The sequence below is a fragment of the Delphinapterus leucas genome, chromosome 1 (genome assembly GCF_059928025.1).
Source record: "Delphinapterus leucas isolate spDelLeu-1000000601 "Yukka" chromosome 1, BTC_Dleu_Yukka2, whole genome shotgun sequence".
NCBI classification, from domain to species: Eukaryota; Metazoa; Chordata; class Mammalia; order Artiodactyla; family Monodontidae; genus Delphinapterus; species Delphinapterus leucas.
In genome coordinates this window covers 157774663-157793507 of record NC_143129.1, presented here as the reverse complement: position 1 = coordinate 157793507, position 18845 = coordinate 157774663, and the positions used below count along the sequence as shown (strand labels likewise).

The following is an 18845-nucleotide window of genomic DNA, read 5'->3' as shown; positions in this document are numbered from 1 at the left end:
CTCCCTCTTGCATCTCCCTCCCACCCTCCCTATCCCACCCCTCTAGGTGGTCACAGAGCATCAAGCTGATCTCCCTGTGCTATGCAGCTGCTTCCCACTAGCTATCTGTTTTACATTTGGTAGTGTATATATGTCCATGCCACTCTCTCACTTTGTCCCAGCTTACCCTTCCTCCTCCCTGTATGCCTCCCCTTTTATTTCAATGAATAAATTGTCCATATTCTTGCTTAGAACTGATTCCCCCCGATTATGTACTGGATTACATCCCTTCTTTCCTCGAGGACTTTCCTCCTGCAACTGTCGTCTTTCCTGTATTGTCCATTTCCCCCTCTCCACTGTATCATTTTAATTAGGATACAAACACTAATTTCTTCCATCATAAAAAAAAAATTCTGGACCCCAATTCCATATGCAGAGGACAGCTTTATTTTTCTATTCATCTTAAAAAAGCAAAACTGAAGAGTTGTCTATATGAACTTGCTTTCTCCCATTGTTTCATCCCACCCTTACCTAACTCTTATCAGACTTTATCAAACTTCCATCACTACACCAAAAGGGCATGTTTCAACAACTCCCACACTGCTCAATCCACTAGCCAATTATTAGTTCACATCCTACCTGACCTATCAGCAGCATTTAATGCAGTGGATCACTCCTTCCTTCTTGGAACATTTTCTTCCCTTGATTTTGCAGATTCAAACCCTCCTTCTTTTCCACCTGCCTCACGGATTATTCCATCTCAGTCTACTTTGTTGGGTTCTTTTCATCTCCCTGACCTAAGCTAGTGTATGGCTAGAAGAAACTGAACTAAGGGTAAATTATTCTCTTTAGCATACTGCTGATTTAGATTTTCCAGTATTTAAAAATTCTGGTGTCTATACAGATGGCCAAGAGGTACATGAAAAGCTGCTCAACATCACTAATTATTAGAGAAATGCAAATGAAAACTACAATGAGGTATCACCTCACACCAGTTAGAATGGGCATCATCAGAAAATCTACAAACAACAAATGCTGGAGAGGGTGTGGAGAAAAGGGAACCCTCTTGCACTGTTGGTGGGAATGTAAATTGATACAGCCACTATGGAGAACAGTGTAGAGGTTCCTTAAAAAACTAAAAATAGAATTACCATATGACCCAGCAATCCCACTACTGGGCATATACCCTGAGAAAACCATAATTCAAAAAGACACATGCACCCCAATGTTCATTGCAGCTCTGTTTACAATAGCCAGGTCATGGAAGCAGCCTAAATGCCCATCAACAGATGAATGGATAAAGAAGATGTGGTACATATATACAATGGAATATTACTCAGCCATAAAAAAGGAATGAAATTGGGTCATTTGTAGAGACGTGGATGGATCTAGAGACTGTCATACAGAGTGAAGTAAGTCAGAAAGCGAAGAACAAATATCATGTATTAACACGTATATGTGGAACCTAGAAAAATGGTACAGATTAACCGGTTTGCATGGCAGAAATAGAGACAGAGATGTAGAGAACAAGCGTATGGACACCAAGGGGGGAAAGCGGAAGGTGGGGAGTGGTGGTGGGATGAATTGGGAGATTGGGATTGAAATATACACACTAATATGTATAAAATAGATAAGTAATAACCTACTGTATAAAAAAATAAAATTTCCAAAAAAAAAGCTGATGTCTTTCATTTTAAACAAAAAGGATATATACATCTCCGTTTTATAAATGACCCTGTCTCTCCAAACGGCCCCAGAGATACTAACCCAGGAATCTCCCCCTAAAGAGGCAGGAGCATGTGACGCATTCCGGAAACAAGCTCCATGGGCCTTATGGGAAATGTAGTGCCCGGTGAATAGCCTGCACCGCGGGGGAACTTGGGAATCTCTGGGTGGGCAGTTACTTCCGCACACGCGCAGTGGGGCAGTAGCCTGTAGTCTGTAATTTTCCAACCAGCCCTGTATGAAGTGAGATTCGGGGTTTCGCCCAGATCTGGGAGATCTCCGTAACCTGATCTCCAGCTTAGAGTCGGAGCTGGGAGTGTGGCAGTGAAAGACTGGCAGGTATGACTCTGCAGAACTTGGGGGACATAAGGGAAGGGCGGGAAGAAAGGGACCGGTTTATTGGCTTACTGAACTGAAAAACCTTAAAACTCTCACGTGCGGTGACTTCGTGTTTGGGTGTGTGGGTCCTGTCCAATTCTGGAGTAGTTCAGAGAAAGCAAGAGAAGGGCCCGACCGCCACTCAGAGGGTTCCTAGATCCCGGGTGGGGCTAGAGCAAGCTCAGTTTGCATTCCTGCCCTTGCAAGTAAAGGACACTATGTAGAAGTCTGTGCATCAAACTACACCTTCCCAGCACAGTTGGTCCTACCAGAACCATTTAAAACCATTTACAATGGTTTAAAATTAAACCATGTTAAGGGATCTAGGAATAAAGTGATTCTAGAGAAACTTCGATGCATTCTTAGGGTATTATCACAACAATCATCCGAATTTTGCATATGAATTAACTGAAGCTGAGAGAGGTGAAGTTAACTTGCCTAGACTCAAACAGTTTAGTATAATAGAAGATCTGAGATTCAAATCCAGATGAGTTTTCTTCAAATTTCATTTTTTTCGCAAGATGAAAACAACCTGCAAAACAAAGCGTTGGACATATTTTCCTTTTGAAATATTTGAGTAATGTATGCTGAGTAAAATTCGGTGTGTCTTTTTTTTTTTTTTTTTTTTAAGGATCTCTTGGTGAATCTTCAGATTTTCCAGTGAAGACGAAATAAAGCTGGGGGTCCATCTTGCACATTTTAGCCTTTCTAGGGCCCTAGCAGTGCTGGTTGGAATTTCAAAAAGCCTAGACTGGGCTCATAGGAGATGGTGAATTCCGAGGGGGAGGAGGAGGGAGAGGGAGAAACAGATTTAGAGTCTAAACTGAAGACTCCAGCTTAAAAAAAATCCTCACCTCCCCCCCCCCCCGCCGGGTCCCTGGATCCGGCCTTCTCAAGAAACCTATTTGAGATCTCTTACTCCAGCTACAGAACAGAGACCAGAGAATCACAGGAAGGAATGACTTCTAAAGATACTGAGCTTCGGAGGTCAGGCTTTTAGTTATCCTTTTAACTCATTCATTATTTACTTAGGATACAAGTATTTGTATTTACTTAGGATACATTTCTGGGAGAAAAAAAAAAAGTCACTGGTTTAAAGGTTAACGACTTGCTGTTAGGTCTGTAGGACAGAAATGTACAAGATACTTATCTAAGCTCCATATATTAATAACACAGAGATCATTGCTTATAAAATATAGACTTTTCTGACTTGCTAGAAATGTCGTTCTCCCACTGGGTGGCATTTTCTGAGACTGCAGTGTGTGTGCTTCTGTTTTCACAGAGCAGGGTTCTACACTGCAGTCCTGATGTTTCTCATGTCTTTACTCTCTTCCCCATTTCTACTTTCATAGATCTCTGTGTAAGAGCTGCAAAAATGGTCAACTTAGAGGTAAGGCATCCATTTATTGCTATTTAAATCTCTTAAAAAATCCATATAAGGACTTCCCTGGCGGTCCAGTGGTTAAGACTCTGTGCTTCCACTGCAGGGGGCACGGGTTCCATCGAGGAACTAAGATCCTGCATGCCGTACGGCGCAGCCAAAAAAAAAAAAATCCACATAATAAAAAGGAAATGTAGTCAGGGAAAACGTAAATTGAATAGATCAGGTCCAAAAGTGCTAAGTTGATATCCAGATTATAGGGTCTGCACTTAGCTGGAGCTGCATATGTATACCCAGTCTTTCTGGTGATCATAGAAAATGGATAGCCAACCTTTTAAAGTACTGGCTTTGTCCTTGAGAATAAAGCAGAACAATTCCCCGGATAAGTAAATTTTTTCTTGGCACAATTCTCCAAAGAAAATATCTTACAATGGGTTTTCCTTTTTTTTTTTTTGCCGCACCCCGAGGCTTGTGGAATCTTACTTCCCCAACCAGGGATTGAACCCACGACCCAGCAGTGAGAGTGCCGAGTCCTAACCACCGGCCCACCAGGGGATTCCCACAATGGGTTTTCATAGAGATAGTGTTGGAAACAATATTGACAGTAACAATCCTGTGATGAATATAACATCAGTTTTCCTATGACTTTCTTTTTATAAATTTTTATTTATTTATTTATTTATTTGGTTGCACCAGGTCTTAGTTGCAGCAGGCGGGCTCCTTAGTTGTGGCTTGCCTGCTCCTTAGTTGTGGCATGCAAACTCTTAGTTGAGGCATGCATTTGGGATCTAGTTCCCTGACTGGGGATTGAATCCAGGCTCCCTGCACTGGGAGCGTGGAGTCCTAACCAGTGTGCCACCAGGGAAGTCCCTCCTGTGACTTTCTTAGAGTGTTCCCTAGAATAAGCAGAGAACAGAGTGCCAAGAAGTGCTATATGAACTCAACTGGTAAGTCCAGGTACATATCCTTTTTAATATTCACCTGGATCCATAAGTAAACCTTGCTCCTTTTCCAGAGTCTTCAGCAATTCTTGAGCATTTTCTCTTCCATGTGAATTTAAAAATCAGCTTGTCAAGGTCCATAAGGGGGTATGTTAGGTATTTTTATTGTGATTGCATTACACTTTTAGATTAATTTGGAGAGAATTCATAACTTTTCAATAGTGAGTTCTCCATTTTTTTAAACTGAAGCATAGTTGATTTACCATGTTGTGCCACTGTCTGCTGTACAGCACGGTGACTCAGTTACACACATAGAGACATGCTTTTTTCATACTCTTTTCCATTTTGGTTTATCACAGGATATTGAATATAGTTCCCTGTGCTATACGTTAGGACCTTGTTGTGTATCCATTCTAAATGTAATAGTTTGCATCTATCAACCACAAACTACCAGTCCATCCCTCTCCCTCCCCTCCTCCCTGTTGGCAACCACATGTCTGTTCTCTATGTCTGTGAGTCAGTTTCTGATTTGTAGATAGGTTCATTTGTGCCATATTTTAGATTCCACATATAAGTGATATCGTATAGTATTAGTCTTTCTCTTTCTGACTTACTTCACTTAGTATGATAATCTCTAGTTGCATCCATGTTGCTGCCAATGGCATTATTTCATTCTTTTTTATGGCTGAGTAATATTCCATTGTATATATGTACCACATCTTCTTTATCCATTCATCTGTCGATGGACATTTAGGTTGTTTCCATGTTTTGGCTATTGTGAATAGTGCTGCTGTGAACATAGGGGTGCATGTATCTTTTTGAATTATAGTTTTGCCCGGGTACATTCCCAGGAGTGGGATTGCTGGATCATATGGTAATTCTATTTTTAGTTTTCTGAGGGACCTCTATACTGTTCTCCATAGTGGCTGTACCAACTTACATTCCCACCAACAGTGTAGGAGGGTTCCCTTTTCTCCACACCCTCTCCAGCATTTGTTATTTGTGAGTTCTTCATTTTATTCATTGTTTTTTGGTCCTTCATTACAGTTTTATAGGTTTATTATGGTAATTCTTTTACATTTCTTATGATGTTTATTCTTACATATGGTTTAAGTTGCTATTGAGAATGGAATGGATCTTTTTTCATTATATTTTCTAATTGGCTATTCTGGTGTAGAGGAAAGTATGGATTTATCTATTTGACTTTATGTCAACTTACAGAACTCTTACTAAGTCCAAGAGTTTTTTAGTTGATTCTTAGATTTTCTAGATAGACCATCATATACTCTTCAAATGGAGTTTTGTCCCTTATTGCCTAATATGTAGGCTCCATATTTTTTCCTTGTGTTATGTCAATGGACAGGACTTCTAATAACTATAATTTTGAATGTAATTTCTAGCCAAAATCTTTTTTGTTCCAGTTTTAGTGGGAATGCTTCCAGTGTCTTACTGTTTCCTCTTGTAATCTGGTTGATAGTTGTTTTTTTGTTTTGTTTTGTTTTTTAAATCAAGTTAAGGATTTTTAGCTTGTTAAGATTGTTTTCATAAATTGGGAACTTTTTTTCTCATATCATTTTTTTTATACCCGTCAATAAAATAATATATTTTTTCTTTAATATAACAGTTTAAAGAATTTCTAATACATTTCCCAATATTGAACTATCTGTGCATTCCTGGGGTAAACCCTGCCTAGTCTCTTAACTTTTTTTTTTCTTTAATATTTATTTATTTATTTGGCTGCACCAGGTCTTAGTTGTGGCATGTGGTATCTTCGTTGCCGTGTGCGGGATCTTTAGTTGTGGCATGCAGGCTTTTTTAGTTGCAGCATGTGAATCTAGTTCCGTGACCAGGGACTGAACCCAGGCCCCCTGCTTAGGGAGCGAGGAGTCTTAACCACTGGACCACCAGGGAAGCCCCTCTCTTAACTTTTTAAAGGGACAGATAGTAAATATTTTAGGCTTGAAAGCCGTATAATCTCTGTGGCAACTACTCAACTCTGCTCTTGTAGTTGAAGTAAACAAATGGACATAACTGTGTTCCAGTTACATTTTATTTACAAACACAGGCGGTCAACCTGTGGGTTGTAGTTTGCTGACACCTGCTTTATATGGTCTTAACTATCTCTTTGCAGTAGGCATGTTACCACATGCCTTTTTAATTTCAGTTTAAGTTAAACATGATTTTGACTTTATGGTTGAGAGGATGTATTTTATCATATTAAAAAATCTGGGGGCTTCCCTGGTGGTGCGGTGGTTGAGAGTCCGCCTGCTGATGCAGGGGACACGGGTTCATGCCGCGGTCCGGGAAGATCCCACATGCCGCAGAGCGGCTAGGCCCGTGAGCCATGGCCGCTGAGCCTGCGCATCTGGAGCCTGTGCTCTGCAACAGGAGAGGCCACAACAGTGAGAGGCCCGCGTACCGCAGGAAAAAAAAAATCTGTATTTTTCTATTTTATTTATGCTTATGTGAGTCTGGCGTATTAACCTTATAGCCCCTCTAACATCTTATTACCTTTACATGTTTGTTTTGCAGTGTCTAATAGATTGTAAGATCTCTGAGGGCAGTAATAATTTTATTTTTTGTTATCTCTAGTACTGTACTTGGTATGTCCTCATTGAATATTGTATGAGTGAATGAATGAAGAACATATAAGTAATATTTTAAGATAATTTTTAGACATAATTCACATATTACAAATTGACCCCTTTAAAATGTATACAATTTAGGGGGGTTTTTTTTAGTATATTGTCATAATTGTGAAACCATCACCACTAATCTCAGAACATTTTCATTACTCTCAAAAGAAACCCCATATCCATTAGCAGTCACTCCCCATTCCTGCCTTCCCCCAGCCCTGAATTACTTTATGTTTATATGTATTTGCCTATTCTGAGCATTTCATACAAATGGAACCATACAATATGTGATTTCTTGTGACTGGCTTCTCTCACCCAGCACAAAATTTTCAAGGATCATCTATGTTGTAGAGTCCTTTTTATTGCTGAATAATATTGGATCATATGGCTATACCTCATTTTGTTTATCTATTTATTAGTTGATGGATACCCATATTGTTGCCACTTTTGCCTATTATGAATAATTCTGCTACGGGCATTTGTGTATGGTTTTTTCTTTGGCGGGGGGATGTATGATTTCAATTCTTTTGCGTATATACCTAGGAAAAATTGCTGGGTCATATGGTGACTCTATGTTTGACATTTTGAGGGACTCCTGAACTGTTTTCCATAGTTGCTGCACCATTTTACAGTTCTACCATCAATGTATGAGAGTTCCAGTTTCTCCCTATCCTTATTAACACTTATCATTGTCTGCCTTTGATTTTAGCCATCCTAGTGGGTATAAAGTGATACCTCATTGTGGTTTTAATTTGTATTTACTAATGATGTTGAACATCTTTTCATGTGCTTATGGACCATATCTGTTTTTGGAAAAATGTCTGTTCAAATCCTTTGCCCATTTTTAAATTGGGTTTTCTTTTTATTGTTGTGTTGTAAGAATTCTTTTTATAATTTAGATGCAAATTTCTTTTTAGATATATGATTTACAAATATTTCCTCCTATTTTGTGAATTGTCTTTTTCACTTTCTTCATGGTATCCTTTGGAGCTTAAAAATGTTTAATTTTGGTGAATTCCAATTTATCTATTTTTTTTCTTTTGTCACTTACACTTTTTCTGTCATGTGTAAGAAACCATTGCCTAATCCCAGGTCATAAAGATTTACTCCCTTGTTTTCATCTAAGAATTATGTACAGTTGACCCTTGAGCAACACAGGCTTGAACCGTGTGGGTCCACTTATATGTAGATTTTTTTCAATACATACATACTACAGTACTACATGACCTGTGGTTCGTTGAATTCGTGGTTGTGGAACCACGGATATGGAGGGCTGTAAAGTTATGTGGATTTTTAACTGTGGAGAGGTTGTTCAAGGGTCACCTCTAGTTTTAACTCTTACACATAGGTCTCTGATCCATTTTTAGTTCGTTGTTTTTTTGTTTTGTTTTGTTTTTTTTGCGGTACGCAGGCCTCTCACTGTTTTGGCCTCTCCCGTTGTGGAGCACAGGCTCCAGACGCGCAGGCTCAGCGGCCATGGCTCACGGGCCCAGCCGCTCCACAGCATGTGGGATCTTCCCGGACCGGGGCACGAACCCATGTCCCCTGCATCGGCAGGCGGACTCTCAACCACTGCGCCACCAGGGAAGCCCTTTAGTTCGTTTTTATATATGATGTGAGGTGTGTGTGTTGAGGGGAGTCCAACTTCATTTTTTTGCATGTGGAGATCCAGTTGTTCCAACACCATTTGTTTAAAAGACCATTCTTTCCCCCATTGAATTATCCTGGCACTAGTTGAATATTTTTAATATAATTTTTGTTTCTATCACAAAGTATATTTCTGAATCAGGTGTACAGTAGTTATCATACATTACTTTCTGAAACCTCAGCAATGAACATGATATGATCCTAAGAGGCTGCCATGATTCTCTTATAAGTCCCCAAATGATGCACACTTTAGTTTGAAGATCCATGTACTATTACAGGGATCAGTGACACTCCAGGATGTGGCTGTGGAATTCACCCCAGAGGAGTGGCAGCTGCTTGACTGTGATCAGAGAACCTTGTATTGGGATGTGATGTTGGAGAACTTTAGAAACCTCATCTCAATGGGTAAGGACAGTGGGTGGTAACTTTTCAGTGTAACTCATTATGTTTTAATAGTGCCCTTCCTTTAAGACCTGCGAAAGCTGTGAACATTCTGAAGCATTAGTAAGTTTGTCCCTGAATTTTAGTGGTCAAAGATTCTTAATCCCCTTTGGGGATCAGATAATTTGTTTAATGCTTCTGCCTCCCAAATGAAGAAGGGTCTTTTCTGTCTAAAGCTTGTCTGTCATCTTCACAGGCCCTAAGACTCCAGGAGGCAAACCCGAATTGTGAGGTAGTCGTTTGTTCCTAGCACTTTGTCCCCAGTTCTGTGTTGTTTCCCATGAACAGGGTGTCCAGTCACCAAAACAATAGTGATCTTCAAGGTGGAGCAAGGACAAGAGCCATGGATGGTGGAGGGAGAGAACCCACGTTGGCGCTCTCCAGGTGAGTCAGAGAAAGCAGGTAGATGGGAGTCTCTGGAACTGAGATCCCAGTTGGTGAGTGAGGGACAGGCACCTTTGAAATACTTTTCAGGAAGCACCTCTTAAAACCACACACGTTTGAAAGTGACTGGGTACACCTGACACAACATCCTCAGATCCCCAGGTGACACCTTCACTTCCACTCTTCCACGTGGCTGCTCTTTCTGTTTCTCAGCTCTTGTGTGGGAGGATGTCCTTCCTCTCCGCTCTGGCTCCTCGCGCTGCCTGTTACATCGAAGTGCTTGTTGGTTCTCTCAGTCCCTAGAATCCTCATGCTTCTTCCGTCCTCAACATGATGGCAGATCTTTCCATACATCTGTTTCTAATAATGTAGTCAGATTATGTGGATTTGAAGTCTTATTCCACCAACCTCTGTCTAACCTAATTATTTTGTAGCACAACTTTATTTATAAAATAGGGATAATATGACTTTACCTCAGGTTTTTGTAAAGATTATATGAGTTAATACAAGCAAAACCCTTCATATAGTGGCAGACAGTAAGTGTTCAGCATATGTTAGTTGTTTTTATTTCAAAACTTTTATAACATGTTCTTCCTAATTTTTTTCCTTTTTTAAAAAAACTCGTTCCTTTTCTTGCAGCATATACTCCCCCTGTGTACCCTACCTTGCTCATCTTTAGTCTTACAGCTAACTTGGGGTATCTACCTTCTAGTGCATCTTTCTGTTTCACTTGATAATATTGATATCTTTTGGAAATTGTCCTCCAACTTTATTTGAATTAGTTCCTCACTAATCTGCCCTCACCCTTTCTCACAGCTTATTCACCCTTTGCTGTTTGACTTCTCTTCCATCTTCTGAAAGTCTGTCCACAGTAACTCCCTCAGAAACTTCATCACTCTAAAGACTACAGTTATTTATTTTGTGCCATCTCCAGCATCTTTGCCTCACCAGCTTTCCATTCCCTTAATTTTACCCTACCTGGCCTTATTGTCTGTTTTATCATAGTAACCAATTTTTAATATTCTTCAACCCTTTACCTTTATCCTTACAATAAAAGGTAGTGACTGGTCTCCTGGTCTGTAGTCACAAAATCACTGTGGTAAGGAATTTGGCTTTTTCTCTTAAGAATTTCTCCTTAAATACTATTGTGACTTATTACCTTTAATTTCAACTATTAGTTTATCCAAGACTGACTCAAAATAAAATCTTCCCTTTGCACAGAGTCCATAAAAGAAGTATGTTTCAAATGATTAAGATACCAATTAAATGTGTTTTAGATTCCCTGGAACCCCAATTACTACTGGCATAAAACAAATGAATTTTAACTCCTGATATGGTATCTTGGCTGTTTATGTAAATACTTATATTGCCAATTCCAGCCTACTTTCTGGTTTATCTTAGATGTTCTTGCAAGATTTATCTGAATTATTTCATTTTGCTTGTCACTCTTCTGACAAACATGTTATTCCTGTATCACCTGTATTATGGTATTTAAATGGCTTATCCCTCTGTATGTGATCCCATGTTTATCCAGAATTGTCCATCTTTTCCCTATTCCATGCAATTAGACTCTTTAGCATCCTCTGTACACAGTTTTCTTTTCCGCATTAGTCCTTTTGATTCTGATGTGCTCCATCTAACTAAAACCGTTACCGAAAGCTCGGCCTCTCTGTACAGCAATGCTGAATCAAATCACAGAGTTTTGGGTGAAGTAGAAGAGGATAGCTTTATTGCTTTGCCAGGCAAAGGGAGACACACTGGGCTTCAGCCTTGAAAAACTATGTATCTCTCTCCCAGAGGATTTGATTAAGGGCTTTATAACAGGGGTTCAAAGGTGGGGTCCTGACAAGATTAGGGTGTGAACAGGGCTTGCACTCCCTCAGTCTCAGGTGATCTTCTCTTAATCTTGTTGAGCTTCTCTGGTCCCTTTAATCCTGCCTCAGGTTGTTTCTTAGCTGCTCCTCCCTTGATTAGCAACTGTTCAAATCCACCCTTTGGAACTCAGGGATGGTCATGGAGGCTGGAGTCTTGCCTGGAAGAAATGGTGGACAAAAGGAGGCCTCAGCGCTCAGGCCTCATGGTTTCAGTGCCTGGGAGCCCCTCAAGGCTCCACTCGGTTTCAAAACCAGCATGCTATGAAGTCTAAATTCAGTTTTCTCCTCTTTCATGGTAACTTTAGCCTACATTGATCTCTGCCTTCTTTGAATTCCCATCCCAACTCTACTATGGCTCTGTCAACGAAAACTTGACATATACTATCTTAGATTTTTTTTTTAATCCTGTGGCTTTTAAGACTTTAAAAAAAAAAAACAAAAACCTGTGGCTTTAAGGCATGTTTTCTCATGATTACTCCCTGAAGAGAAAGTCCAGTATCATTTTTTTTCTTCACACCATAGCTGAGCACATCATGGACATTCAATGAATATTTAATTAATTCATTTTTGTAAAGTCAGGGATTGTGGGGATGTTTCTTATCCTTGCATTAAACAAGGCTTTTTAATGTTTCCTGAGAAGGATTCAAATAAAGAAAAAAAAATTGTTTTTCCAGGTTTGTAAATTGTAGTTGAAAAGGCAAAACATAGCCATATATTTTAAAATTTGATGAATGTGGAACATTTGTTCAATGCACAGTAACATTGTGGTTTTAATCTAGCTAGTTGTCAAAATAAATGGTTTAGGCAGCAGTGATGACTGTCTTAGAAGTTCAGAGAAAATGGAGCCTAAAGTTTAAAGTAGGCAAAGACTGGAGGAGCCTTTTTTTTAAGATCATGGAACAATGGCTCCTCCCTAAAGGATATCTAAATACTAGATAGGATGAGAGAGGATGAAGGAGGGCAAGTTAAGGTGGGGAAGGAACATGAGCAAATGATTGTAGCTATTTAGAATCTAGAATCCTTGGAACAGAAGTAGGTATTTGTTGAGGGCTAGAGTAGTGCATGCTTAGATACCATGAGTGAATTCATTGTATTGCATATTTTTGTTCACCAGGCTGATTACCCTGGATTTTTCAGTTGGTTATTGTTGGCCAAGGTAACACAGGATGCTGCTTCTCATTGGTTGAAGTAGAGAGGAAAGAAGACAGGAACCCAGTCCCCACATTTAGAACCACTCAATAAAGAAATGTGTATTAATGGCTATAGCCCACTACTCAGCCAGCTCCACAGAGGATAAGGCATGAAGCAAAAGGCTAGGGGTATTGTAGTAACTCCACATGGAAGGAAATTCACGAGTGGGGAATTATAACCCCCTCCCTAATTTTTTTTTGTTTTTAATGGAACAGTGTATTGGGGATTTATAGGGTGTTGAGATTAGGAGTTAAAAATGTGACTTCAGGGGCAAAGAGGCTTTCTGGGGACTAGTTTGTTAGGCAGATTGAAAGAGGATGTAAAAGCAGTACTTGTCATATATCAAAACTTAGCCTGAATAAAAATGGTAACAAGCAGATAGAATCTGTGCTTGGGCTAAGAATAGCACACCCTCGAATGACCTGCTAGACCTTTGTGTTCCTGGGCTTACAAGTACGTGTAAGAATGAATCCCAGCTGTAGTAGTGTTGGAGCCCTGTCTACAGATATGTCTCAGCCGTGGTTTGGATGAGGTTAGAGGGTTGGAGATAGAAAAATGTTCCTGAAGGGAAATGACATTGTGCCAGATGATCAAGAGGAAAAAGAGATATGAATGAGGGAAATAAGGAGCTATTCTACCTGGGTAATCTAGGAATTAGGTAGTAAGGACCCTGATTCTGATCTCCCTTCTCCAAATCTAGTTTTCCCTCTGATATTTTCCCTTAACTCCCTTGTCTCTTGTTCCCCTGGCTACCCGGTCCATTGATCACATCTCCACAGTGGGCTGTCATCATTCTGTGAGCTAACCATATGCCCTTGTTGAGCAAATGAGCAACTTTTTGATTTCCTTTGTACCCTCCTTACTGTACCTTGTGCTATTTTACTATCTTTCCTCAGGTCACAAGTTAAGCCATCTGTTCTCATTGTCATTCTGTGCTCCCATTTCCTCTTTAGCAGTTTTATTCTTAAAGCTCAGGATCAAGGCAAATACAGATTTGTTTCAGAATGAGAGACTAGATTTGGAATCATATATGTTTCTATAACTGTTGATGGCAAAGATTAACTAGGAATGTTTCACTGTACTCCTTTTTAGAAGCTGACTGCCCACTTATTGATGAATCAGACAAGCACCAGGAAAGCAAAGACAATTTTTTGAATTCAGTTTTGTTCATGTTCAATAAAATTCTGACTGTGAAGAGACTTCATGGTTATAATATGAGCACAAGTCTTAATCCTACAAGAAAAATATCATATAAATGTAAGTCATATAGGAAGAGTTTGCAACCTACTTCAGACTTACTTAATTGTAATAGATGTTATACTGGAGAAAACTCTTATGAATGCAGTGAATGTGGGAAAGCCTTCAAAACGAAGTTTCATTTTATTAGACATGAAAAAAATCATACAAGAAAAAAACCCTTTGAATGCAACGACTGTGGGAGAGCCTATAGCAGGAAGGCTCACCTTGCAACTCATCAGAAAATACATAATGGAGAGAGACCCTTTGTGTGCAGTGATTGTGGGAAAGCATTTACACATAAAGCACAACTCATGGTCCATCAGAGACTCCACACTGGAGAGAAACCTTATGAATGCGGTCAATGTGGAAAATCATTCACCTGGAACTCCTCCTTTACTCAACACGTGAAATCACATACACTTGAGAACTCATTTGAATGTAAGGAATGTGGGAAAACCTTCAGGTATAGTTCATCCCTTTATAAACACTCTAGATTTCATACAGGAGAGAAACCCTATCGATGCATCGTGTGTGGCAAAGCCTTTGGCAACACTTCTGTGCTTGTTACTCATCAAAGAATTCACACAGGAGAGAAACCTTATGGATGTATTGAATGTGGCAAAGCCTTCATCAAGAAGTGTCATCTCCTCAGACATCAGATAATTCATACAGGAGAAAAGCCCTATGAATGTAGCAAATGTAGGAAAGCATTTTCCCAGAAGTCAAATCTTATTTTACATCAGAAAATTCATATGTAATATTCACTTATGAATCTGAGAAAACTTTAAATATTTGATAAACCTTATTAAGTAGAGAATTTATGGTGAGGAGAAATCCACCAATCTGAATGAATTGGAAGAATAAATTCCCATTAAAAAAACCAATGCCAATCATGTTCTGCAAGTGATAATAAAGTTTTTAGAGAAAAGATCACAGAAAAAGTTAATTTATAAATGCACATAGAGCTTGGAAAGTAAGCATAAATTAAACAATCAAGGAATCAGTGAAAACTACATTTACCATCTCTGATTTTTAATTCTTATAACAAATTATACAATTATGCAAGTGTGAGTAAAAAGTATGTTTATATTATATATTATATTAAATTATATCTATTAAGAGTTTCTGCAGTAAATTTCACCATTTTTTTCTTCCAATCCTAACAGTAACATGCAAGTGAAAACATGTGGTTTAATATGTAGTATGAATTTCAGTAATATTTGCACCCATTTGCTGGCACTTTTGAGGGGTATGGCAGTGTTACTGAATCTCATTCTCAAACTTGTTATAAAGATGTATAGAATTACACATATGTATAATTTAACAAGATACCAATTGAGAGGGGGAAAGCAGTTGTATTCTGTATTACAGTAAGTACTCAGTTGAGGAAAAGAAGTATTTAAATAAGTGTGTAAATAAAACATTTACCCTTCCTGTTCTTTTTCATTGATGTATTTACCTAAGGTGTAAGTATAGCTCAAGTAGTAGTTAACTAGGGTATCATCTACATTTCATTTTAATAAACTAGAGTGTCATGGTACTTTGCAACTTTCAGGGAGTGAGCTTTGGGGTCTATTTTTTGTTTTCTTGTAAGAAATTGATACAGGTTTTGCTCCTAGGGGTGCCTGGAATTTACCATCTGACAGCACAGGCAGCATTAATCGAGTTGAAAAGAGCACTTTTTTTTTGCTCAGCAACTTCACTTTGGAACGTGACATTTTGTAAGTTCCACATATTCCCTTAAAAGGATGAAGCAACCTTTTTTTTTTTTTTGTGGTACGCTGGCCTCTCACTGTTGTGGCCTCTCCCATTGCACAGGCTCCAGACGCGCACACTCAGCGGTCATGGCTCACGGGCCCAGCCGCTCCGCGGCATGTGGGATCCTCCCGGACCGGGGCACGAATCCGTGTCCCCTGCATCGGCAGGCGGACTCTCAACCACTGTGCCACTAGGGAAGCCCCAACCATTATTTAAGCTACAGTTTTTACTGCTGTTCACAATATTCTTTGATAATGTCAAAAGACTTTTATGCCTTTTCTTGAGTTGTGACAAAACAGCTTGAACCTAAATTCAGAAATCAAGCCTTTTCAAGTTTAAGCTCAGTTACAACTATATTACATTGTTTTTCTCTCATTGGCCTTTTTTTTTTTTTTGCGGTACGCCGGCCTCTCACCGCTGCGGCCTCTCCTCTTGCGGAGCACAGGCTCTGGATGCGCAGGCTCAGCAGCCATGGCTCACGGGCCCAGCCGCTCCGCGGCATGTGGGATCCTCCCGGACTGGGGCACGAAACCACGTCCCCTGCATCAGCAGGCGGACTCCCAACCATTGTGCCACCAGGGAAGCCCTCATTGGCCATTTTTTGAAGAGTAATGCTGAGTAATGATTATAAATTAATGACAGTGCTTTTTTTTTGAACAAGCATACTAGCACTTAAGGATCTAAATTTTGCTTGACCAAACTTTAGTCAGGCTCCTGAACCTTTCCGAGGCCCACTTGCACACTTACTTGTAAAATCTAGTTTTAGCAAGAACCCTGCTAAGTCATTTTAACCAGAACCCTCCACCCTCAATATCTGATCAGGTTTCTCATCCTCCATCATCCTTCAGGTGATGTCTGATCACCCTGGCCTGTCTTCAGCAGGAATCCTGTTAGGCAGATTCAGCCAGAACCCTCCTTACCCGTTTTCTCTTAGTAATTTTCCACCCACTGACCCCCTACCCTACTCCTTAGCTATAAATTCCTACTTGTGTATGGTGTATTCAGAGTTGAGCCCAATCTCTCCCCAACTAAAATCCCATGGCAGTGGTCCCTATACCTATCACACTGGTCCTGAGTAAAGTCTGTCTTGTCATTTGTCATCTTTAACAAATGTCACTGAATACCTTTTTTCTTTAACACTTTCCCAGTTGTTTTAGGAGGTGGCATACTAGTTACACTCTTGCAGTTTCAAAAATTTCTGTTACCTTCTTTCTTTTGGAATTGTCTTCAGAATCCATTTGTCAGCCACACAGGGAATTCTTTAGGTATGTATAGTCACGGGACTTGCCTTTTTTTTTTGCAGCCCAACAGTTTTCTCTCATTTCCTACATGAAATCCTTGTTTTACCCTACTCAGTGCTTTCCATTCCCATCCTATCTCCCCTTCCCATGCCCATGCTTCTCATCTGAGAAACTCAAAACTATGTAAGGCTACAGGAAGAGGACACATATTAGGAGGCAGTAGGGAGCTCTACTGTTGTCGGCATGATGTGAGGTCCCCTTGGAAGAGCAGCTGTGTAGGTCGAGGTGGCAAGAGGTGTGCGATGGTCTGCGAATAAAACAAGGGAATTTTAATTGTAATATGTCAGGAAGTATGTTATCTAGTTTCCATAAATTAATTCACTTCCTTAAGTGGAAGAAGGAATACAGTAGAGCAAGTTAAAATATACTTCCTTGGGCTTCCCTAGTGGCGCAGTGGTTAAGAATCTACCTGCCAATGCAGGGGACACGGGTTCAAGCCCTGGTCCAGGAAGATCCCACATGCCGCGTAGCAACTAAGCCCATGCGCCATAACTGCCGAACCTGCGCTCTAGAGCCCGCGAGCCACAACTACTGAGCCCATGTGCCACAACTACTGAAGCCCACGCGCCTAGAGCCTGTGCTCTGCAGCAAGAGAAGCCCGTTCACAACGAAGAATAACCTCCGCTTGCTGCAACTAGAGAAAGCCCACGCTCAGGAACAAAGACCCAATACAGCCAAAAATTTAAAAAAATAAAATAAAATAAAAAATATATATATATACTTCCTTACTGGACAAATATAAACTGCCACCTTGAGAGTTTTTGTCACTGAGCTCATTGGCTTAGGCCATATGAGATTTTGGCAAGAAGAAAACCAAAACTATGCTTAGTTCTATCCAAACATCTCAGATTCCCAGAACTCCCTAGTCTATTTGTATTCTGTGGCTGAAACAGCCATACACAATCTAAATGAGAACTCCCTCGATTTTTCCCACCTCTAAGAGTCTGTCATACCTTGAGATTTTCTTTCCTTTTTTACTTTATAAAAAGATCACTGAAAAATACCTTCTTTCTCTTTTATTTATACACAGATGGCAGATGGCACACAGGGCGTTTTCTCCCCAATGAAACTTCATTTTTTTCTGATTATATCATATATGCTAATTTTTAAGAATGAAATACAAAAAGTATAATGAAAAGAAAACAGAAAAAGTGGGAAAGGCAGATCTAAGTTTAGGAGTCCTTGAGTTCTGGAAAAAGAGAGTTTAGGCTTTATAAAGGTGTAGAAAAAGTAAGGGTAACTAGAAAAGCATAGAAATATAATGTGTAACTTAAAGATCTGAAGAGGGCAATAATGAAAACTTCATAAATCCAACAGAGCAGGAAAGGTGAAAGTTGCAGAAAACGACATAATAAATAGAAAGCAAAAAAAAAAAGTAGAAATAAATAAAAGCATATCAATAATAATATTAATTGCAAATGTGTTAAACTCACCTATGATGAGGAAGAAACAATGGTCTCTTATTTTTTTAGAAGCACTTTAGTCTTTTAGTAATTTCCTTTGCAAAACTAAAAGCGTATTATTTCCAGTGAGCTAGTGCATACCACTGAAAAGACAGACTGATACCACAGAAAACCTTGATTTACATTGCCACCAAGATCTCATGTAATAGGAGCAGAGTAGTCCCCCAAAAGAAAAATAGGGTCTGTTACCAAAAGAAGGAAGAAGAGGAAGTTCCCTGGTGCCTAGTGGTTAGGATTCTGGGCTTTCACTGCAGTGGCCTGGGTTCAATCCCTGGTTGGGGAACTGAGATCCTGCAAGCTGCATGCTGTGGGCAGAAAAAAAAAAAAGGAAGAAGTGAGGCTGAGAAGATGTCCAATAACATTTCACCCCTTTGAACATGGACATTCTGTTATATGACCACAGTTCAATGATCAAAATTAAAAAAAATTTACCACTGGTATAATACTATAATCTATCATCCATAAAATTCCCCAATTGTCTCAATACTGTTCTTTTTTAAAGAAATT

General features: G+C 39.6%; 1 protein-coding gene across 3 annotated transcripts; it reads left to right on the top strand.

The window, feature by feature from the left end:
• Positions 1-52: 52 nt before the first annotated feature.
• Positions 53-17123, top strand: LOC111175656 (uncharacterized). 3 transcript variants are annotated; one of them, XM_022575392.3, is made up of 5 exons: positions 57-2043; positions 3435-3472; positions 8966-9092; positions 9417-9512; positions 13670-17123. In XM_022575392.3, the coding sequence occupies exons 2-5, from the start codon at positions 3458-3460 to the stop codon at positions 14572-14574; spliced, it is 1143 nt and encodes a 380-aa protein (XP_022431100.2). In that variant the 5' UTR covers positions 57-2043; positions 3435-3457; the 3' UTR covers positions 14575-17123. The 3 variants fall into 3 exon arrangements, with proteins under 3 accessions (XP_089751432.1, XP_022431102.2, XP_022431100.2); XM_089895306.1 differs by lacking the exon at positions 8966-9092 and having other exon boundaries at positions 53-2043; XM_022575394.3 differs by lacking the exon at positions 3435-3472 and having other exon boundaries at positions 56-2043.
• The last annotated feature ends 1722 nt before the right edge of the window (positions 17124-18845 follow it).

What these genes read in the sequence shown, in the direction of transcription:
- LOC111175656 (XM_022575392.3), top strand. An exon ending in TAGAAACCTCATCTCAATGG is followed by an intron (nt 9,093 to 9,416) that starts GTAAGGACAGTG and finishes TCCCATGAACAG; the next exon opens with GGTGTCCAGTCACCAAAACA. An exon ending in CCCACGTTGGCGCTCTCCAG is followed by an intron (nt 9,513 to 13,669) that starts GTGAGTCAGAGA and finishes ACTCCTTTTTAG; the next exon opens with AAGCTGACTGCCCACTTATT.